A 21,259-nucleotide genomic window follows, 5' to 3' on the forward strand; every position below is an offset into this window, starting at 1 on the left:
GAGCTGGAACCCATTCTACTAAGTGAAGTATCCCAAAATGGAAAAATAAGCACCACATGTACTCACCATCAAACTGGTTGTAACTGATCAACACTTAAGTGCACGTATAGTAATAACATTCATCGGGTGTCGGGCAGATGGGAGGGGGAAAGAGGGGACGGGTATATACACACCTCATGGGTGTGGTGCACACCCTCTGGGGGATGGACACGCTTGAAGCTCTGACTTGGGTGGGGCAAGAGCAATATACATAACCTAAACATTTGTACCTCCATAATATGCTGAAATCAAAAATAAATAAATAAATAAATAAATAAATAAATAAACAAGTAAATAAAAGGGAAGAAAAGTTTAGACATGGGGATGCTAAACAATAGTATTTAAGGATGCACAATTGGGTGAGAAAACTATAGAGAAATATAAGGGAGGGGTTACTATGTAAGTTGTGATAGTATGTAGTGTGTAGGAGGGAGGGAGGAAGTTGTAATCAGGATGGGACATGTGAAGGGGCTTGTGACATATTTGGTGAAGTTCTATTTTTTAACTTGGGGGTGATGGTTACAGGAATGTATGTGTGCATTCTCTTAATTTGCTTTTGTTTGTGGAGTAAAGATGAACACGGTGCCTTTTAAGCACACACAGTAGATTGCTTTTAGCTAAAGACAGCTGCTGAAATCAAAAGGCTTAATAAGATGGTGCAATGCTCTTAGGTTTATGTCTTTGCATTAACAGGGAAAACTTCAAAATGATCCAGGTTTAAGTAATAGGATGTGTTCTGAGTTGTTAAAATTAGACGATTTGGGTAGCAATGAACATAGAAAATGCCATGCTTCACCTTGAGAATGGATGTTTTTAAAGATATCAGGAAATCTATAGGTTTGGTTGTAGCAAATTGTAGTCTAATGAATTTGCAATTATCATAAATTATTTAGCCACCACGAAATTGTAGCTAGTTGGATTCCAAGGTCTATTAAAGCTTATAACCACTTATATCGATATTTTTGCAACCTGCTCACCTAGAGTAAGCATCTTGATTATCTCTTGTGTGTGGAATGGCGGGATGAAATATCAGGATTCTTTCCGTTAAGGGGATGTCCCAGAATGCACTTGGCTTCACTCAATTTGCATCTGGGTAAATGCTGGGCATTATCATAGTGGCCTCTAAATGTGACACTGTGGATTTGGTGGCTGTCTCCCCACCTCAGCACTTCAAAGCTGCTGATGGCAGAAAATGGCCAGGTCTGGAATGGACTCTTAACTAGTGCTAGCTGGATGGAGTCTATCCTGTGCATCAGGTTTATCTTGCTGATTCTGGCTGGAACATTCTTTAAAGAGGACTCTGCCAGATTTCCACATGGCAAAGGAGAAACCTTTACTCAGGGACTGTGGTGTAAATGTTTTATCAAAGAAGGAATGCATTTCAGAAGAGCTTTTCCAACATAGGTGAGAACATGGTGGTTACAGTGCAGGCATTAGGAAGTCTAAGAACAGAGTCATTGGAGAACATAGGATGCAGTCCTCAATTCGAATACTTTGGATATTAAGTCTGAATAGCTGACAAATTCATATCTAACAGAAAGGCATAAGGGACAGCTGGTAAGGCATTTCAGTGTAAATAGGGAGAAGACAGAAGTGTAGTCACTAGCCTGGGAATGGGAGTTTTAGCGAGCTGTGCCCTGGGGAGTTAGTACCACTTGTGGATTTAGGCAATGCTGAGTAGTAGAGATGCCATTGCATGTTTTATTCCGATGATTTTTTGAATTCCATCTCCTCTCTCTTTGCTCATCTCCACCTTTAGAAAATCATGCATTTTCCCCTGTATATTTCCACTTGGTTTTTAGATAACAGTGTGTCAATATCTTGAGGACATAGAGATTACAGATCTAAAAGATGCAATAGTAGTTTTAATAGCAGAAAGCTCGACTGAGGTTTAATTTCCTCTTTGGGATTTTGGCATTCGTTCTGAATATTCTGCTGTATCTGTCTGAAGGAAAAATATCAATTCTGACATATCTCAGTTTAGAATAAAATACCTCTCCTTATCAAGGTTGTTCACCTACTTGTTATGAAGCAATTTGGGACAACTGCTAACATCATGAAGTGTAATGGGGTGCACTAATGGGAAATTTCACATATGAACAAAATAAAGTTATCTCACTGGGAATTTTTTATTGGTTTTGAAAAGGGATGGTTTATTTATATAAACCTAATATTCCCTTCTATATGGGTTTCTCTATTCAAGAAAATTAGGTCAGGCACAGTAGCTTGTGCCTATAATTCCTGCACTTTGGGAGTCCAAGGCCAGAGGATTGCTTGATGCCAGGAGTTTGAGACCAGCCTGGACAATATAGTGAAACCCCATCTCTATGGAATATTTAAAAAACAATTAGCTGTGCATGGTGGATGTACCTGTAGTCCTAGCTACTCGGGAGGCTGAGGCAGAAGGATTGCTTGAGCTCAGTGATTAGAGGTTGCAGTGAGTTATGATCTCACCATGGCACTACAGCCTGGTCAACAGAGCAAGAACTTGTCTCAAAAAAAAAAAAAAAAGAGAAAGAGAAAGAAAGATAGAAAGAAAGAGAAAATTAGCACGAGTTAGAATGGATGAATCTATAGAAGAAAGACTTAATCTTCCGTACAATCTACCTTTGGTATCATTAGACACGACGTGGTACTCAATCGTTGTTAATAGATTATAGTATGCAGGGGTAAATAGACACTCCAGTTTGTGATGGTGTTGACTTATTACATGACAAAGCAGATTTGCACACACTGTCTTTTGTTCTCTTATCTGTCTGCCTGCCTTGCCTGTCTCTGTCCATAAATGCCATTCTAATGAATAAGCTCCTAATGCACACCCGGAATTTTACGTTTCAGCTTTTGTAGTGTTCCCATAGCCCTTCCCACATTCTGCAGGCACACCGTTCTTGTTGGTCAGTGAGCAGCAGCTGCCCCTCCAGGAGCCAGTGGGCCACTCGCTGCCTTTCTTGGCCTCTCTGGGATATCATCTTTCAAGCCCTATTGTCATGCACAGAACAGTCGGGCTTGTTTGACTTATTTGCATTCTGTCCTGAATGCCAAAATGTTTAACCAAATTTTGAATAGAAACAATCTTTAAACTTCCTTCCCTCCTCTGGTTATACCCGGCCTTTCAAGCTGCAGGAGAACAGGGCTGTGTCCTGTGTCTGCTTGTCATCTCCCCCTCCCCCCACCGTATCCTCATGCCTACAACTGGTCGTATTTTTGTTAAATAATGAATGGAACAATGATTAAATGACTACAGGAAGGTTTGCTTGCTTGTGGCTCCCTTTTTCATGTTCTTTCTCAAGTTTTGTTTTCAATTTCATGCTTTCTATGTTGTGGCCTCCGCTAAGAGTCCCTTTCTTCTTTCAGTGAATATTTATTGAATATTCTTCTTAACACTTAAGTTATTGCTGTGTGTCCAGGACTATGCTGGATGCTAAAGTCTATGATACTTGATGTATACATGAGATGGTAATCCAAGTTCAGAAAGCCCAGCATCTGCTGAGTCAGGTGAGTGATCAGGTGCCCAAGCAAGCTTTCCCTTCCCTGAGCACAGTGGCGCCTGCTGCACACGATCTTACACAGGGAGAAGGCACTGGACACACATGGACTCCACCTTCCTCCCTCACGATCAATGAGCACCATAACAGAAGTGTAAATAAAGGCCCATGGCATTTAAAAGAAAAATGTTATCTTTACAAGTAAATTTTGTATTTTACTTTATTCATTCACTTTTCACCCATCTTAGTTATAAAATACATGATATTCACTTTTTATCTTAACTAGGGCAGTACTTATCAAATTCTCCATGCAGAAATCTCAAAGGTAGAAAATAGTGAACGTGTTTATTGTTGAAGGGTGCAGGGAAAAATAGCCATATATAGACCTAAATTTTATTTGAGGCCTCCTATTTTAGCTCTAAAATTCATAGAAACTTTGTATTCCATTTTAAACTCATGCCTGCACTGTCCATGGAGATAACTTGACATCCTGGGAAATTGTATACTGGCCTCAGGGTCCACGTACCCCTGGCCTGTTGCTGGCATAGCCCAGTGGGCTAAAATAAGGTTTGTAAGTTTGAGAGACACTTAGGATTCCTGGGGGGAGAGGAGGAAAGACTCTGCTCCCAACGCTCAGGCTATAGTAAGGGGGATGAGATACAACCTCTACAGACAACGTGAGGGCTGCACCCAGCGTAGACATATCTAGCTGTAAGATCTCAGGGAGAGAAAGCTTACATCAAAGGGGGAAACTTCCAGGAGGGTTTCAAGAGGAGGCAACACTGCAGGCAGTAGAAACCTTTATGTGTTCAGTGAAAACATAGTTTATGATCTGTTTTTTCGTTTTCCTGTTTCTTCCTGTCACATTAGTCTGTCATCATCTCAGGTCACGCCTTTCAATAACCTTATTCTCATGATTCCTTTATTTGCTACAAGTTAGGAAACAATAAAATTAAGCTTGTTTGAGAATTGTTTTCTAAAGAAGGCTTAAATGAAGATTTTAAGGCAAAACTGGTTAGGCTCAGAGCTGTGCAACAGGTCTTTCGGGACACAGAGGACTCAACATCCAGGTACGCAGCTATGTTCCAACATATAACGCTCTCTGAGAGACTGCTCTCTCGATGGCTGAGGTGATGCTGTGCTATTTGATGATATCATATACATTGCAATGTATTCCAACTCTTTTATTTCTTTTTTTAAAAAATTCTCTTTATCATCGTTTTATTTAAAGCCATGCCTGGACTGACTCATTCCAAGTTTTTGAGTTCATGACATGTTTTAATGACATGTTGATGTTCCAAGAGGATTAAGTGAAGTGGAGGTAGAACAAAGGGAGGGGCAGGAGGGACAGATGGAGCAGGTCACATCACACCTCCTATGAGGTCCTGCCAGGCTCGGGGGCTGAGGCTCTACCTGCTAAGAGAGGGGGATCAAGAAGGGCTCCAAGCAGATGATTGTCCTAATGAGGTTGGCATTTCAGGTTGCTCATTCTGGCAGGCAATAAATCCTCAACTAAGGACCACAGAAATAGAGAGAGTATGTTCCAGAGACAATTAAGAAATAGAATTGACAGAACTGGGTGACTAATGGGAAATGGGTTTTAGAATGAAACAGGAGTTTTCTAGGTGGACCCACATATTTTAAAAGGGCTGGAGATACATAATAATAAAAATGTAAACAACAATGTAAATCACATTTTTGAGCACCCACTATGTGCCTGGTGCACGACTGAATGACTTAATGTGTATTTTTAATTGTCCAGCCTCATAGCAACCCTTGAAATGTGGTACAGTTAGTTTCTCAATTTTACAGATGATGAAACTGAGGCTCAAAGGGGTCACACAGACGAGATCATACAGCCAGAACAGAGCAGAGCTGGGCACCACAGGGATACCAAGACAAATGAGGCAGAATTGCTGTCCTCAGGATGACACTTAAGGAATCTCCATATAGATGGCCAGCACTTTAGAATACACAGAGTGCTTTTAAACATGTTACTTTAGTTAATCCTCATACAGGACTGTGTAGTGGACATGGCCATCATCTTACAAATGATGCAACTGAGACCTACAGGGGGGAGTGGGCTCTCTAAAGTCAGACAGCAGGTAGGTGACACATCTGGTTCAAACAATAAATCTGAGTACTTCACAGAACATTACAACTTCTCCTTTACAAGTACCACTGGTGAGATACTGCTGCTACTCACACTGTGGCCTGTCCCATGTAGATCATGGGAAAAGAGTAGAGATGATGAAGTTTAGATCCTGGAATCAGACAGCTTATACTGTCATCCCATTTCTGCAGTAAGACCTTGGCCAAGTTACTTAATCTCTCTGTCTGTTTTCTTATCCAAGAAATGGAAATAATAATTGCATCTTTTGCCATTTTTATGGTGCTACAGCCATAATTTTAAGAGATAATTCATGCAACGTGCCTGGAGCCTAGTATTAATAAAATTCAATAAATGTTAGTAGTAATAAAAGTAATTCAAAGAAATGCTATGCAATTCTCTGCAGAAGGAAATGCTAAAATATTCTTCAGATGAATTTTCAAGGATTTCTGAAGGTGGAAGAGAAACAACCCTGCGGGGAGGGAGTTAGGAGTATATTCAACCTTGAAGATCATTTTTGTTTAGGCTAGCAGTAAAGTCTGTGAGTAGAAGAGTTAAATTACTGGAAATGTGCTTAAAGAAAAGCAATTAGGCAGCACAATGCAATAGTTCTGGTGAGAGTTAACAAGGTCCTGAAGAAGGGTGGAAGTGGAGGGAATGGAAAGAAGATAGCTCGGTGTGAGGTGCTGCAGGGTGCGGTAGGAGAGCTCTTCCCAGCATGCATCGCATTGCTCCTCACAATATCACTTGGTGAACACATAAGAAATGCAAACTCATTTTCCAACTCAACTAAGCAAAAAAAAGAAAGAAAATCTAATCCGGATAGTGTTTGCTATACTACAAAGAAATGCATTCCAGAATCAGGTATAAACAATTTGGGAGTTACATGTTGTTTTGATTGCCTGCACTTTGTTTTTTTGTCCTTTGGCACAGGAAACCTGCAGTTGGTGTATGGCATCACTTGTCCTCATTTGCTATTCTGTCTGTATTCTGAGAGGTGTTTATTTGCTGGCTTCTGTGCTTATTTGCTTTTGAGTTCTCAGTTTGAAGCATCGTCTCTAGGATTTTCTTCTTTTCAGAATGAAGAAATATGTGAGTTGCAAAAATGTCTACACCCTAGTGTTTGTAACTAGTATTTCAATCTCAGTTGAGTTTTCATGGCTGTCTTGCTGTTAAGCTGAATTAACTTTGAGTAAATTTACCATTTTAAATATTATTACCAATAGTGTTTCAATTTCTTATTTCCTAGATTTCATGGAAGTGGTTAGACTTTTGCAATGAGCTGGGTCTTCATTCTATAGTGATGGCTTTAGAACACCTGTGACTTAAAACTAGCAGAAGTTTGGAGATCATGCACTACCTTAGGGAAAGGAGAGGGAACCATTTAACCTGAAGGGTATTTTTCAAAATAACATTGGGCTGGCTTATCCTGTCTGACCATCCTGGGTCCACTGCAGCTGGATTACAGTTTGCAGGTGCTTATTCAGATTAGGGCAAAGGGCTGTCTTAGGTGACCTGGTTGTAGGTGGACCCTTCCAGAGTACCTGTCTACTCTAGGAGATTCTCAGGGCCTGAAATAATCTGAGATCCAAGGTGACCAAGCACAGTGACTTAAGCAGGCATAATTGGGTTTTTACTTAATACGTTTCCACTTGGCATCTGCTCAAATGGGTTCAGGTGTTTGGCACTCTCAAATTTGGCAGGCAAAGGCTTTTATGCCCTAATGCCTATGGACATGGCCTGGTTGGTCAAACAAGAATAAAGAATGAGCTATTGCAACAATTCTCATAGCCATATCTTATATGTGTAAGTTTCTAAGTTTGCTATGTACGAGGCAGCTAATAATAATGACACTGTGAGCTAGCACAGTTAGACCCAGGACTACCTCACTCAGTGACTACTGCCATAAAATCACAGCCCCTCTGCATCTCATTGGACATTCAAAATGTTCTTAAAATGCTAGAAACGGGAAAATCTCTTTTTAATCTACCACCTCATATATGCCTTATGTGCCCATAACTTACCTGAATGAATCCTTTAAATGAGCAGTTGATGTCCTATTAGCCATTTTTTTCTCTCAAAGAAATTCATGTTCAGCCGCAAGGTAACTTCCTAGTGTGAAATTTACAGTTCTGCCATCCATAAAAAACATTAATGCATAATACATAAACAAAATGTGTACTCTTTTTGCAAAAAAATGACAAAAGAAAAAAAAAGAGGAATTTAGTCTTTGCTTTCCGAAGGGAGAAAATATGAATCTTGAATTTTTTTTTGATGCCTTTTTGCCTTTTAAATATATGAGATGACTATTAATGCCCATATTCACAGCACGGATAGAAGGGAAATGGCAGTAAATTGTAAAGCACATTTACATTATAACAAGGCCTGTGGAAGCGTTGTAATTCACACAGTTATTTCAACAGAGGTTTGGACTCCCTCCAATTTAATTTTCTGAAGTTGGGCTGTGCAGCTGGGTCATTCCTGGTCTAATCTGGGAAATGTATCTCTTAAGGCTGTGGATCAGAATGCCAGCCTCCCAGCTGTCACCAAGGAACATCATTTATGGCCACCAAGGTCTGAGGGCAAAGCATCAGAATCACTTTATGTGGACACAGCAGCCTAGCTAGCTTCATAAATTCTGTGGCAAAGAGCAATAATCAATATTTCATGTTTAATGATGCAGAGCTAAAATTAGTATAGATTTTATGTCTTCTACTTTTCCAAATTATGCAAACATTAGTAACCCCTTTTATACTACACTTATTATGTTTCCATCAAAAAAAAGTATGTGGGGGGTGCTGAGGAAGCTTGGTAATATTTAACTGAATGATTGAATATTCAAAAACATCAAAAGTAATTTTGGTTTTTAATTTTTGCTAAATAATTACCTTCAGGTTAATATGAAATTATTCCCAACACAAAAATCTGATTTATGTAAGTGGGGCAGGTTTCCTCACCCATAGCTACATGATGAAGTCAATTGCAGGTTGTTTTCACATTTTAAGTTACTTTAAATGCTCTGGAATGTGCTGGGAATAAAATGGTGAGGGTGTGAGTTCGAAAAGTTATAAGGTTGGCATTTAGACACTAGTGCGCTTTAGAGAAAAAGCAATTTTAAGTGGATTTCTGATTTTAAACCTATCCAAACAGCATTCCCTGCTTGTCTGGACAATAGAAGTGGTAGGGACAGAAAAAAAAAAAAAAAAAAACACCGAGAACAGTGTTTTATTATCAAGGGCTGACTCAGTAGCCACAGAGATGAGCTTGTCTAGTCTTTTAGCTGTATCCCACTGTTCGTGACAGGAGAAAAACCTACAGGATAAAGGTGTGAGAGGGAAGCCAGATGCAAAAGAAGAAAATTCAGTGCCCACCATTTACTTTAATAGTTCACATCCAAGTTACTGCAAAGCAACTATTAGGACAGTGGGGAGCCTGGCAAATAGTCAAGCGATTACTCACCATAACAGTACAGCCACGACACTCATAATACCGATTTCATTTGTAGATATGGGATTAAGTAAGTAATCTGGAATGCTGTATGTCTGGGTTGTACTTGAATAATTCAATTTGTCCTTAGCAGAGGGGCTTAGCCTAAATTTTAAAAAAGAAAGAAGCTAAATAGAGCATGGTAGAAATTGTCCCATTATTTGTTGAATCAAACTGAGCCAGAAAGTTGAGTTCAGGCATTTGAGTTGATACGGCTTCTCCTATAAGGATCGGTCATCAAGCACACATGTTCCTCTGCTAATTAACATGATTGGTTAATACAATTAGTTGAGTTTGTTGGAATATAGAACATAAATTACAAGAACAGGGCAAACAAAAGCTACTTAGGATTCCTGGAGCATATCAGCCAGGATCCAGGGAGAAAGCAGATGACTCATTTAAAAGGGTGATTGAAAAAGTTTAATGAAGTGACTATTTACATAAATGTGGGCAGGGAGTAGGGGAAAACACAGAGATGGGGCAAGGGAAGAGAAAGGAAACAAAGGGAGGGAAGAGAAGGAGGGGAAGGAAAGGCCTCGGTGGAGCAAGAAAGGGGAGCAGTTAGAACAGGGCACTGTCGTGTGGGAGAGGCCACCCTGTGGTAGCTGTGGCCTTTGGTTACTGCCAACCACAGATCTCCAGCAAGAGAGGAGAGCAAAGAGAATAAATATTCCATCTTCTTTTTTCTGCCACCCTCTGATCTCATGCCAGTGCCTCTCTCTGCTCAGATGCACCCAAGGCCACAGCACAAAGGGGCCTGGTTGATAAAGTCCAACATTATGAGCCTTCCAGGGCACAGAGGAGAGTGGAGAAGAATCAAGTATATATTTGGAGGGACAGAAAATAATCAGCAGAGAGGACATAAAACTTCTTGGGATTTTTTTTGAGCCATTAAGCTCCTAAAGTTTCTTTTCAACTTAGTTGGAACTATACATTCAATTCACTTATTCAGCAGATATTTATTAAACACCTCTTAAATGCCTCATTTTGGGAATGGGGACATCAAGGCAAGTAAGTCACCATCCCTGACCTCAAGGAGCTGAGGGAGGCAGGTAAAGAGAAAAATGCTAAAATAGAGGTCACTGCAGATTGCTGAGAAAGCAGGGTGGGATGCTCAACCCTCCTGCTGGATTGGGAACATCTATGTGGAGGAGGGTAAAGTTGAGGTCTTCTTGAAAGAAAACTGGGGCAGGCCAGTAGAAGAGTTAGGGACAAATTGTCATTGAATGTTCAGAAAGAAACCATGTGAGTTCTGGGATTGTGTGAGTTTCATTTGACCAGACTCAGAGAAGTGTGTGCAGAAGTGTGTAGGCAGAGGGGGGAGAGGACAGTTGGACCCTGTCACTCAGACCGTGGCCGAGGAGTTTGGAATCCATCCTGATGGCAATGGGGAGCCATTGATGGTTTCTAGTAGAAAAATGGCATTGCCAGATATGAAATCAGAGACAAACAGAACCAGTAGGAGAAACCAATGATGGAAGAGACCACTTTGTGTATGTTTTTAATGCTAAAACAAAACCTTCTCAGAGTGAAACTCTGAGCAAAGATATGCGGAGCAATTCGACTTGCTTATCCATCTCTGAGAAAATGAGGACATGGTTTGGAACTTCTGAACCAATTGAATTGAAGTGTTTCTGTATAGTTAGCTTAAATAACCAAATGATGAAATCAATCCTCCAAATTGTCAGCAGAGCAGCTGTTCAGAAAGCTCTTGTTAGTCATTGACCTTATGTTTAATATGATTTCCTAGAATGTGGATACTCAGATATTGAATAAAGTACTGCATCAAAGCCCTCCCCACCCAGCAAGCTCCCTGCAATGAAAGAACCAAGGAAAAGAGAGTGGCTGGTACAGAATGCAAAACTCTTCTCTTCCTGCCTCCCAAGACCCAGAGAAAAAGAACAGAAGAAAGCATTCCACAGGCTCATCTTAGAGGAGAAAGTACCAGGGCAGCCAACAGCTCAATTTCTTTGCTAATCACAATGCAAGGGGTAAAAAAAAAAGTTTCTAACCCCCCCAAATCACCTCTGCTTTTCAAGAATAATTAAGATTTCTTATTCAAACTATTTCCATTCTGTATAAAAGTCACTTCAAGCCTGAGCCTTTCCAGTTATGTGCCATATAATGATGTTTCCATCAACAACGGACCACATGTACTACCCAGAACAACCATAACATTACAACCCATAAGATTGTAATTCCTTATTTTTCCTGTACTTTTTCTATGTGTGAGATGTGTTTAGACGCATAAATACTTAACATTCAGTTACAACTGCCTACAGTATTCAGTACAGGAACATGTTGTACAAGTGTGTAGCCTACAAGCAATAGGCTACACCACATAGCCTCAGTATGTACTGGGCTGTACCATCCATGTTTGTGTAAGTACACTCTGATGTTCACGCAGTGATGAGATCACCTAAGAGCATATTTCTCAGAACGTATTCTTGTTGTTAAGTGACACATAACTATATACAAACTGGATTTATGGCTCATGTCAATGGAGGTGAGGCAGGATATGACAAAGAATTAGGTGGGAAGGATGGGAGAAAATAGAGGAGACTTATTTTTAGAATAAGGAACTAGGGTCTATAGGGATGAAGAATAAGTTTTACCCTAACAGCAAAATGCCATGCAAATGATAGAAAAGAATAATCTATTTATCTATCCATCTACCTACTTATCATATGTTCTCTATTTGGTGTTTGCATCTACTTACTGTGATAAGCACACATGTAATAAGAGAGTTAAAATAAAGATGTTCACATATCATGTAGTGAAAGAGGAGGAAGATAAGCATACTAACAACCTGGAAAGAATACTTATGGCAAGTAAATATTTAATTTACCTTAAGATTCTAGCAGCCAAGGCAGAATAAATGACCTCTGTAAGACTTATGAGTTGTTTTTGTTGATGAAAATGTGTACTATTATATCAAATGGGGGCAAATACACCCTAGCACTAAATTCTAAGATACACTTTTCTTTCATTCCATTATACATAAGAGAGATCCAGTAGCAAAACACTGTCTTCTACAGACGGTGTATAATGAATCTCAATCCCTATCACACATCACTCACAAATATTAATTCAAGATTGATCATACACCTAAATGTAAATAAGCTGTAAAGCTTCTAGGAGAAAATATATGAGACTATCTTTGCAATGTTAGAGTAGGCAAATATTTCTTAGGACACAGAAAATACCAAATAACAAAAATAAAATAAAACAGTAAATTGTATTGCATCAAAATGAAAAATCTTCTCTTTAATATAAATATTTAATATAAAATTTTGCAGAGATGCAGAAATGTTCTTCATGTGAGATTTGTTATACCAATGTTTGATATAAAAGCATCAGCCTTTAATAAAAAGGCACTGAAGACCATGACCTGCTTTATTCATTAGGCTTCTGAAGAAGACATTTTTAAGATATTGCTAAAACAAAACAAGCAAACAACAGCAACTTCCCTATTCTGAACTTCTATACTTCTCTAACTCATTTTAGGATTTTGCACTCAGTAGCCCTAGGTTTTGGCTCATGCTGTTACTTCTCAGTTAGGATTCTTTCAGCTGTTAAAAAAAAAAAAGAAAAGAAAAAGAAAGAAAAGAAAGAAAAACAAAAAGAAACCTTAACTGAAAGTGTCTTAAGCAAATGAAAGAATTTATGGCTTGCAAAGTTAAAAATTCTGTCAATACACTGGTTTCAAGCTCCAGTCTGATCCAGAAGTTCACAACATCATCTGGGCTCTGGTCTCTTGCAGTTTTTATTTGCTTCTATCCTCTTCGCTGTGTTATCTTTTTCCTTCAGCAAATACTTTTATAACAGTGCCAGGGTTCCTCACACTTCCAAATCCTCACACTTCAAAACCCAGAGGAATAAAGCAACGTTCTTTTTCAAATTCTGAAGTAATGTTTAAACAATTAACATTGGTTGAGCAACTACTATGTGCTGGGCACTATTCTAAGCACTGAAAATATAGTGGTGGATATGACAAAAACCTGCTTCCATGGAGTTTACAATCTCGTGGAGGGGAACAAATAATAATGAAACACAAATATATTAGGAAGTGATAAGAACCATAAAGAAGCAAATGAAAAAAAAAAAGCATGGTAAGTGTATAACAAGTGATGAGTGACATTTTAAAGTTCAGTCATGGGAGACTTCTCTGAGAAGGCAATATTTGAACAGACACCTGGATGAGGTAAGAGTGAGCCATGTGAGGATAAGGAGAATGAGTATTCTGTGCAGAGAGAACAGCAAAGATAAATGATCTGAAAGGGAGTAATTGTGGCTGTTTCTGGAATATCACAAGAGCAATATGGCTAGAGAGGTGTGGGTTGTGTGTATGGGGAGTGATAGGAGACAAGGTCAGAGAGATAGGTAGGGGTTCATATTAGTAACTCATGGAGCTCTGTAGGCCATGGTGATGAGTTTGATTTTATTCCAAAAGTGATGCAAAACTTGGAGACTTATAAACAGGAAGTGTGTATCACTTATCTATATTTGTCCCACTGTGATGGATCATTAAGTTGGTAGCTTGGTCTTCTTACATGACAATAGGTTCAGATGTCAGCAGATCAGGGTTGATGAAGTAGCTCCATAGTTTCATCAGAGTCCCAGGTACCTATTTTCTTTCTATTTTACTACCTTTAAATAGGTCTTCTTCCTGTGGGTGCAATGGTTTCTGCAGTCTGGATCTCATTACTATAATGCAGGCAAAGAAGAAGGAAGAGCAAAGGTCAAAAGCCACATACCAGTTGGGTCTGTTCCCTTGTATCAGAAAAACAATAGTTTATACAGAAGTCACATTCAGTAGACATATACTTATATCTATATAAAGAAAAATGAATCTAGGCCGGGTGTGGTGGCTCATGCCTGTAATCCTAGCACTCTGGGAGGCTGAGGCGGGCAGATCTTTTGAGCTCAGAAGTTCGAGACCAGCCTGAGCAAGAGCAAGACCCCATCTCTACTAAAAAATAGAAAGAAATGAACTGGACAATTAAAAATATATGTATATATAAAAAATCAGCCAGGCATGGTGGCACATGCCTGTAGTCCCAGCTACTCGGGGGGCTGAGGCAGGAGGATTGCTTGAGCTCAGGAGTTTGAAGTTGCTGTGAGTGAGGCTGACGCCATGGCACCCAACCCCAGGCAACAGAGTGAGACTCTGTCTCAAAAAAAATTTAAAAAAAAAGAAAAAAAAGAAAAATGAATCTAATCCTTAACACACACCATACACAAAAATTAATTGATCATAGACCTAAATGTACATAAGCTATAAAACTTCTAGAAAAAAATATAGGAGACTATCTTTATGACATTGGGTAGGCAAATATTTCTTACTACACAGAAAATACTAAATAACAAAAATAAAATAAAAGAAGTTGTAGGCCTCAAAATGAAAAATTTCTGTTTGTTAAAAGACACTATCTGGGAGAAAATATCAGCAATACAAACATTGACAAAAGAGTTGTACCCAAAAATATACAAAGAACTCCTATAACTCGATAAATACAAGATACACAACTCAGGTAGAAAGCCAAATGCAAAAATACTCAACATCATTATCAGAGAAATGCAAATTAAAATAACAATGAGATATCACACATCCACTGGAATGACTAAAACTAAAAAAATTGACATCAAATGTTGGTGAGGATGTACTGCAGCTAGACCTCTCAAACCTTGCTAGTTGGAATATAAACCAGTACAACCACTTTAGAAAACTGGGAATTTTTTAAAAACTTAAGCATACATCTACTTTATGATGGAGCAATTTCATTCCTATTTACCTAAGAGAAAGGAAAATATACATCCACAAAAATATTTGCACAAGAATGTTCATGGCAGCCTATTCATAGTAGATAATATCTGAAAATGATTCAAATGTCTATCAACAGGAGAATGGATTGATATGTTGTGGCATATTTATACAATGGAATACTACTCAGCACTAAAAAGAAATAAATCACTGATGCGTGCAATGGCATGGATGAATGTCAAAATATATTGATGAGTGAATAAAGCCAGGTACAAAAAAATAGATAAATTTATATGAAATTCTGGAACAGGCAAGATTAATCTACATGGATAGAAATCAGGGCAGAGATGCCTTTGGGAGAGGGGAATTGATTATAAATGGACACAAAGAAACTTTCTGGAGTGAGAGAATGTTCTATATATTGTTTTGGGTTTTGGTTCTACCAATGTATGGATTTGACAAAAGTCATTGTATTGCATACTTATGATATATTTCATTCTTTGTAAGTTTTACTCCACTTAAAAAGAAAGTCCAGGTACTGAGGGATCACTCTGGCTGGTGTCAGGAGAAATGACTGAAGTGGACCAACCTGGGAAGCAGGGAGACAATTAGGAAGTTATATTGGCTGGCTTAGGCCAGACTGAAAAGTGGTCAAGTTCCAAATATATTTTTGAAAGATTGGTTCATTGATTGATTATGGATTGTGAGAGGAAGAAATGCGTAAAGTCTGACTCCTAGGTTTTAGCTCTGCATAGCTACGTGAATAGTGAAAGCCATTTGCTAAAATGAGGAAGAAGTGGTGAAGAAGGAGGTTTGGGCAGAAGGTATACGCAGGGAAATCCACACTTTGGTTTTGAACTTGAGATGCTTGTCAGACAAGCACATGGAACTGTCAAGTAGGCAGGTGGATGCAGAAGAGTGGAGTTTTGAGGACAAGTCAGCAAATTTAAATTTAAACCTGTGAGACTGAATGAGACCCCCTGAGGAATGAGGATAGGTAACGAAGAGGACAGAGGCTTGGAAAAGGCAGCAGGCATGTTTCCAGGGGAGCTGGGTTTTTGTAGGACCAGGGAAGATCTGGAAGCATCAATGAGGATCAAGGAGGGTCCCATCTCTTCTCCACACCATGTAGTATGTATGTGGGGAAGAGACGGCCACCTGTAAAGAGGACTGCATAGGAGAAGGTGTGCTCAGGGACTCAGCCAAGTTTGTCATCAGCAAAATCTTCTATATACTTTTATGAGCAGTTTTCTGATCTCTAAGACAAACTAAACTGTCCCAGAACAGTGAGGCATGGTTCAGTTAGGGCAAGATAATTAAGGACATGTTCAAAGAAGTTGAGAGCATACAGGATTCTGCTGACGATAGACTATAAGTTGCAAAGGGCCCAGGGTAAAGGCTGGAGGGGTCGGGAGAGGTGGGTGATTGAGTTAAATTCTAGAATGTACAGTGCAGAATGAGGTTAAAAAGATTGTATAATGGGGATGATCTAGGAGACTTGGATGTCTTGTGGGCTATAAACACATTGAGATTAGTCCTGATGGTCTATTAGAAGCCAACAAGTAATTAGATCTAACCGTGGCTTCCCCTTGGGGCTGGTCATTTTAGCAGTTTTGGCAGTGGGCAAGTGGTGTGGCCTCAGAGAATGGTGGTCTTTCCAGAAAGGATTCTGTGAGCCTTCCTTAAATCCCACTGTGATTAGTAAGACAGAAACAGCAGTCTCACCAGGAACCTGGGCCAACTTCCATCACATCCCTGTGGCCAGAGACGTATTACAGAGACTTACAGATGCCTGAAATTCAGGGGAGGGATATAGGTGTGGGCATGAGCGTGCACGTGTGTGTTGTTTGAGCACTTGGGCTATGGGGAGGAGGTTAGCAAGAGTTACCTAGAGACAAGAGAGGATGGTTGCTGAATGGCTAAACCCAGCACATATTCATTAGAGCCTCTTACTCAGCAACCAGCAAAGGTAAATCTGCTGACAGGGTAATTTGGAAAGAGTGTAGGTACATCCATGTAAACATATCTTGGCTCTGGAAAAATAACAGGAAGTATTATCTTTAGTAATTAAAAAAATCACACAATTTGAGTGACAGTATTGTGTTCTAATTTGATCAAGGGTCAAATTGTACTGTTGTGTGTCTAAACACTTAACGATCACAAAGTCCAGAACTCTTAATGGTGTGTTATCTCAGTTTACTAACAATCATCCTCAAATAACATTGCCCAGAAATACCTATGTCAATTTGTAAGATTTATCTTTCCTTTTTTCACAGGAAGAACTGAACAGATTGCAGAATCCTCTAGAACAAGTTAATGATGGAAAATATTTATTTGAAAAGTAAGTAAAAATTATTAAAGTAAGTTAAATTATTTATGAGGTTGAGAAGCTTGCACGAAAAAACTGGCAAAATGAATAAATAAATTTGGCAATTTCTTATGATATCATTGTGGTCAGGACCTAGAAATGTGGCTCATTTGAGATATAGGTGGATAAATCTATGGCTAGTTGAGCGACAATGCACAAGCTCTACTGATTAGCAGAGCAATGTGATGTCTAAGAGATGTCTCTAGTGGTGTATCTGAGGCTTTCAAACTTAACCCTGATCTGTCTTAGGCTTTTAATCAAGGATATTTATAAAAGCCAGACATAAAACTTGCAAAAAAGCTAACACTAACAGAATGAACATTCAAAATAACGTTGCAGAATGGAACAAAATAGAGCTTTAAAAAAAGCGAAAAAGAAGAGATGAAATTGAACAGAGATAAAAGTAAAATCTCTCACTTAGATTTTTTAAAAATTGTACAATTAGAGATATGAGAGACATATCCTGATATCAATTTGTGGGTAAATGCTAAGAGGTTTCATTTGACATTAACATAGCCCATGACTTTTAGATATGGCTTCTAAAAATATTAGCATAACATTGGACTGATTGATAGGCATACATTTTCAAGTTAAGGGAACACAAATAACTATCATTTATTGAATGTTTACTATGTACCCTGGACTACTCAATGCTTATAGACATTTCCTCACCACATTCTGATTATAGCTTTTATATTTAGGCTTTAATATTTCTATTTTCAGATGAGGAAAAGAGGCTCAGAGAGATTTTGGCAAATCATCCAAGTATACTCAGCTAGCGAGTGGTGAAGATGGGCAATAAGCCCAGGTGTGGCTGCCTCTGCACAGTCTTTACTCTCGACCACTGGCTGAGACTCAGCGTACTCTGGACCAGTCAAATCTATTAGGTGTCAGGCTTCGCTCTGGGCGCCACATTTAAGAAGCACATTGAAGTTCTCAAGAGTATCAGAAGACGTCTATAAAAATTGTGAGAGTTCTAGAACCATGCGGAATGACTGGAAAAAGATGAGGATGTGTAGCTTAAGAGAAGGAAGTCTCGGAAAAAACATAATAGATTTGAACAAATGTTTAAGAGTTCTGTAAAAGACAGCCTAAGTTGCTCTTCTTGCTCCAGAAAATACAACCAGAATCAATGAGTAGGATAGATGGAGAAACAGCTTTGTGATTCAGAAAAAGAAACACTTTTGTAAACATTCAGCCTTCCCAAGTACAAAATGAACCTCATTTAAGAAGTGAGCTGTGTAGGAGCAGAAAGATGTGATCCCTTTCCTCCTCATCATAAGGGGCATGGTCAACACAAAGGACAGGTTAACAAAAGAAAAGTATAGCACATTTATCTAATCAAAGCTTTATGTGACAAAGGAGCCTCCAGAAATTAAGACCCAAAGACCCAGAGAAAACTGTGCATTTTTATGTTTACATTTGATGAAGACTGTACAGTCATGTAGAAATGCGATTGGACAAAAGGGTATAATCTAATAGTAACAGACTGGGGGAAAACCTAGCAAAGCCTGTCTGTCAGATTCTTCTTGGCCTCTCTGTGCAGCATTCCTTCCTCTCTGGCAGGACCCCTCTGGAATGAGGGTCTTATGACCTACCATAAGATAAGATAGTTCAGAAAATTTCTTATGGCCAGCTCTTACACAGAAGTGCAGGGGAAGGTTAGAGTAATATTTCTGGGTTTTATGGCTTGCTTGGGGGAAGAAGGGCTCTAGTTTCTATGAGCCACCTTATGGAAGAGGAATTCAGGTTTTTACAACTCACTTCAGGGAAGAATGAGGACAGGGACAGGAGAGTAGGAGGTTAGAGAGAGATTTTCTTTCTGAGGCTGCTTCTGAGACCTTTATCTCTTCTAGTTCAAAGTCCTCAGCAAGCCAAAGTGCCAAACTTTGGGGTGTCATGTTCTGAGCCCCAACAGCTGAGAGACACTGGACGTGCCCAAGAAGAGTATAAAGTCCCATCCATTTGAGATGTTGTTAAAACTTTCCTGAAAATGGAAAAATTTGGGTTTTATTCCTCTTTGTGCTTTTTCTTAGCTTTGTCAGTCTAGACAAATCGTTTACCCTGAGTCCAGTTTACTCATCTCTGAAAGGGAAGATAATAATATTGACTTGAGCGTCTTACTGAGAGCATTAAATGAGACAGGTTGTATTAGCAATGCCAGCTTCCTTCCCGCCATCTGGGCAGAGGTTTAGGCCAGACAACCTCAAATCTCCTTTCCATCTCCATGATCCTGAGAATCTGACACATCACCCCACTGAATGGCACGTTGCGCTTTTTGGTCAAATGAAGTTTCTGGGTTACCTATGGATTTAATTTATCCTTTATATGCTTGTTCTCATTAATATGAATAAATAAGAATAAAATAATTCAATTTCTCTCCACCCCTTACCACCACCATCACCAGCTATATGCAAACAATAACGAAAGAGTTTTTAGCTGACATGAGAAAGATTTTTCTGCTGTAGGGATTAGTGTTGTAATGACATTTGGTCTGGATCAGTGGTTCTTCACCTTGCCTGCACTTAGAATCACCTGGGGAGCTTAGTAAAAGCATCCTCACATAAGCTCTACTCTAGACAAATTGAATCTGACTCTCAGGGGATGAGGCCCTGGAATCAGTGTTTCTTAATAGCATTCTTCATGTGGTTCTAAGGAGGAGCTGGGGTTGAGAACCAGTGGTGTAGATGCATTTTAGATTATTTTGGTTATTCAATAATCTCCTCAGGCAGCTTAAGTCTCTGAGGACAGACACACTTTCTCTGTGATGTTCAGACCATTTGTGTATTAAACCTGGCTATGCTGTCTTTTCATTATTGATTTTAATGTAGGAAATAAACTCCCAAAGTTTTTTTTTTTCCTGCTAATTGACCACAGCTCTATGTTAAACCTTTCACTAACACCAGTGTGTATCTTTCTCAGCTCTGCTCTCTGGAAGATATGTGAAAATTAATGGTATACAGGTGGGCTTCCGTCTCCTTCACCCTACTCTTTCCTCTTCATTAGCCAGAGGCCTGAGAAAGCTAAAAGTGTCTGTAAATGGCCAGTCTGTTTTGTATGCTTGGTTTTTTCCAGTCAAGATTGAGGAATTCCAGGGATGAGAATGAAAGACTCTTTTCTTTATACCCATTTGCCTGGAATTCTGGAGATTTTCCCATTTTGCTTCAGGTCAGGGCTGTGTCCCTGAAAGCTGTCAAATTTGATTGAAAAAATAGTGTACTTTGAGTGAACAGATTAGGCATTTCATTATAGCTGTAGCTCACTTAGGTGCTGATATAAATCATCTCAGCTACACGAAATGACCATAAGTTAAGTGATAGTGGTGTCACAGCAGTTGATGTGTTGTTCCCCCTTGGAACATTACACTTATTCTGAATGCTCAACCGGGTTTTGTGGTAGACGGTCAGTGTGAAGGGAGGAGAAGCTGCAACTCCGCACTATCTGAGACCATACGCAGGGCCAGCCGAGGGGATTTGTGTACACGCACACACACACACACACATACACACATCCTCTCTGTGAAGTTAGCATGTGTCCATAAACAGAGAAGAGCAATTTGTAAGGCCATTAATTAGGAGGCTGCTTATGACTCTATTGTTTATGATAATCATTTATTAACTTAAGTAAGACCTCAGGCTGACCATAATTTTTTGTAAATATTAAATCAGGCTGAGTCTCTGGTAGGAGATATGTGAGTGCAAGTCACAAATTATACTGATATATAATCACTTTTTTACTCACAGAAAATTATTGATGAAATGAACTAAAGCTATCAAATTTAAACCAACAGGTATTTGTAGTTTATAATTTGATGATGATTATACACTCAAATTAGCAAATTTGTTAAAATTATAAATGCTTTTTCCTCTTTTTGAAAACATTAGCTTTGTCTTTGCTTGTTGCAAATCTACAGGCCCCACAACACACACACATATATCTCTATTGCCGAATTTGCTAATTTGTAATTAATAAGTTAATTAACAGAATCTTAAAATATCCTTGTTATA

At 39.1% G+C, this 21,259-nt stretch overlaps 1 protein-coding gene across 1 annotated transcript in view; it reads left to right on the top strand.

The window, feature by feature from the left end:
* The first annotated feature begins 5,557 nt into the window (after positions 1-5,557).
* The window catches only part of IQCJ (IQ motif containing J), a 29,587-nt gene continuing 13,885 nt past the window's right edge, over positions 5,558-21,259 (top strand). Inside the window, 2 exon segments of the mRNA XM_045562563.1 lie at positions 5,558-5,629; positions 17,161-17,225. Coding sequence (XP_045418519.1) covers positions 5,558-5,629; positions 17,161-17,225 — 137 coding nt within the window.

This window comes from Lemur catta, chromosome 1 (assembly GCF_020740605.2).
Source record: "Lemur catta isolate mLemCat1 chromosome 1, mLemCat1.pri, whole genome shotgun sequence".
Classification (NCBI taxonomy): Eukaryota; Metazoa; Chordata; class Mammalia; order Primates; family Lemuridae; genus Lemur; species Lemur catta.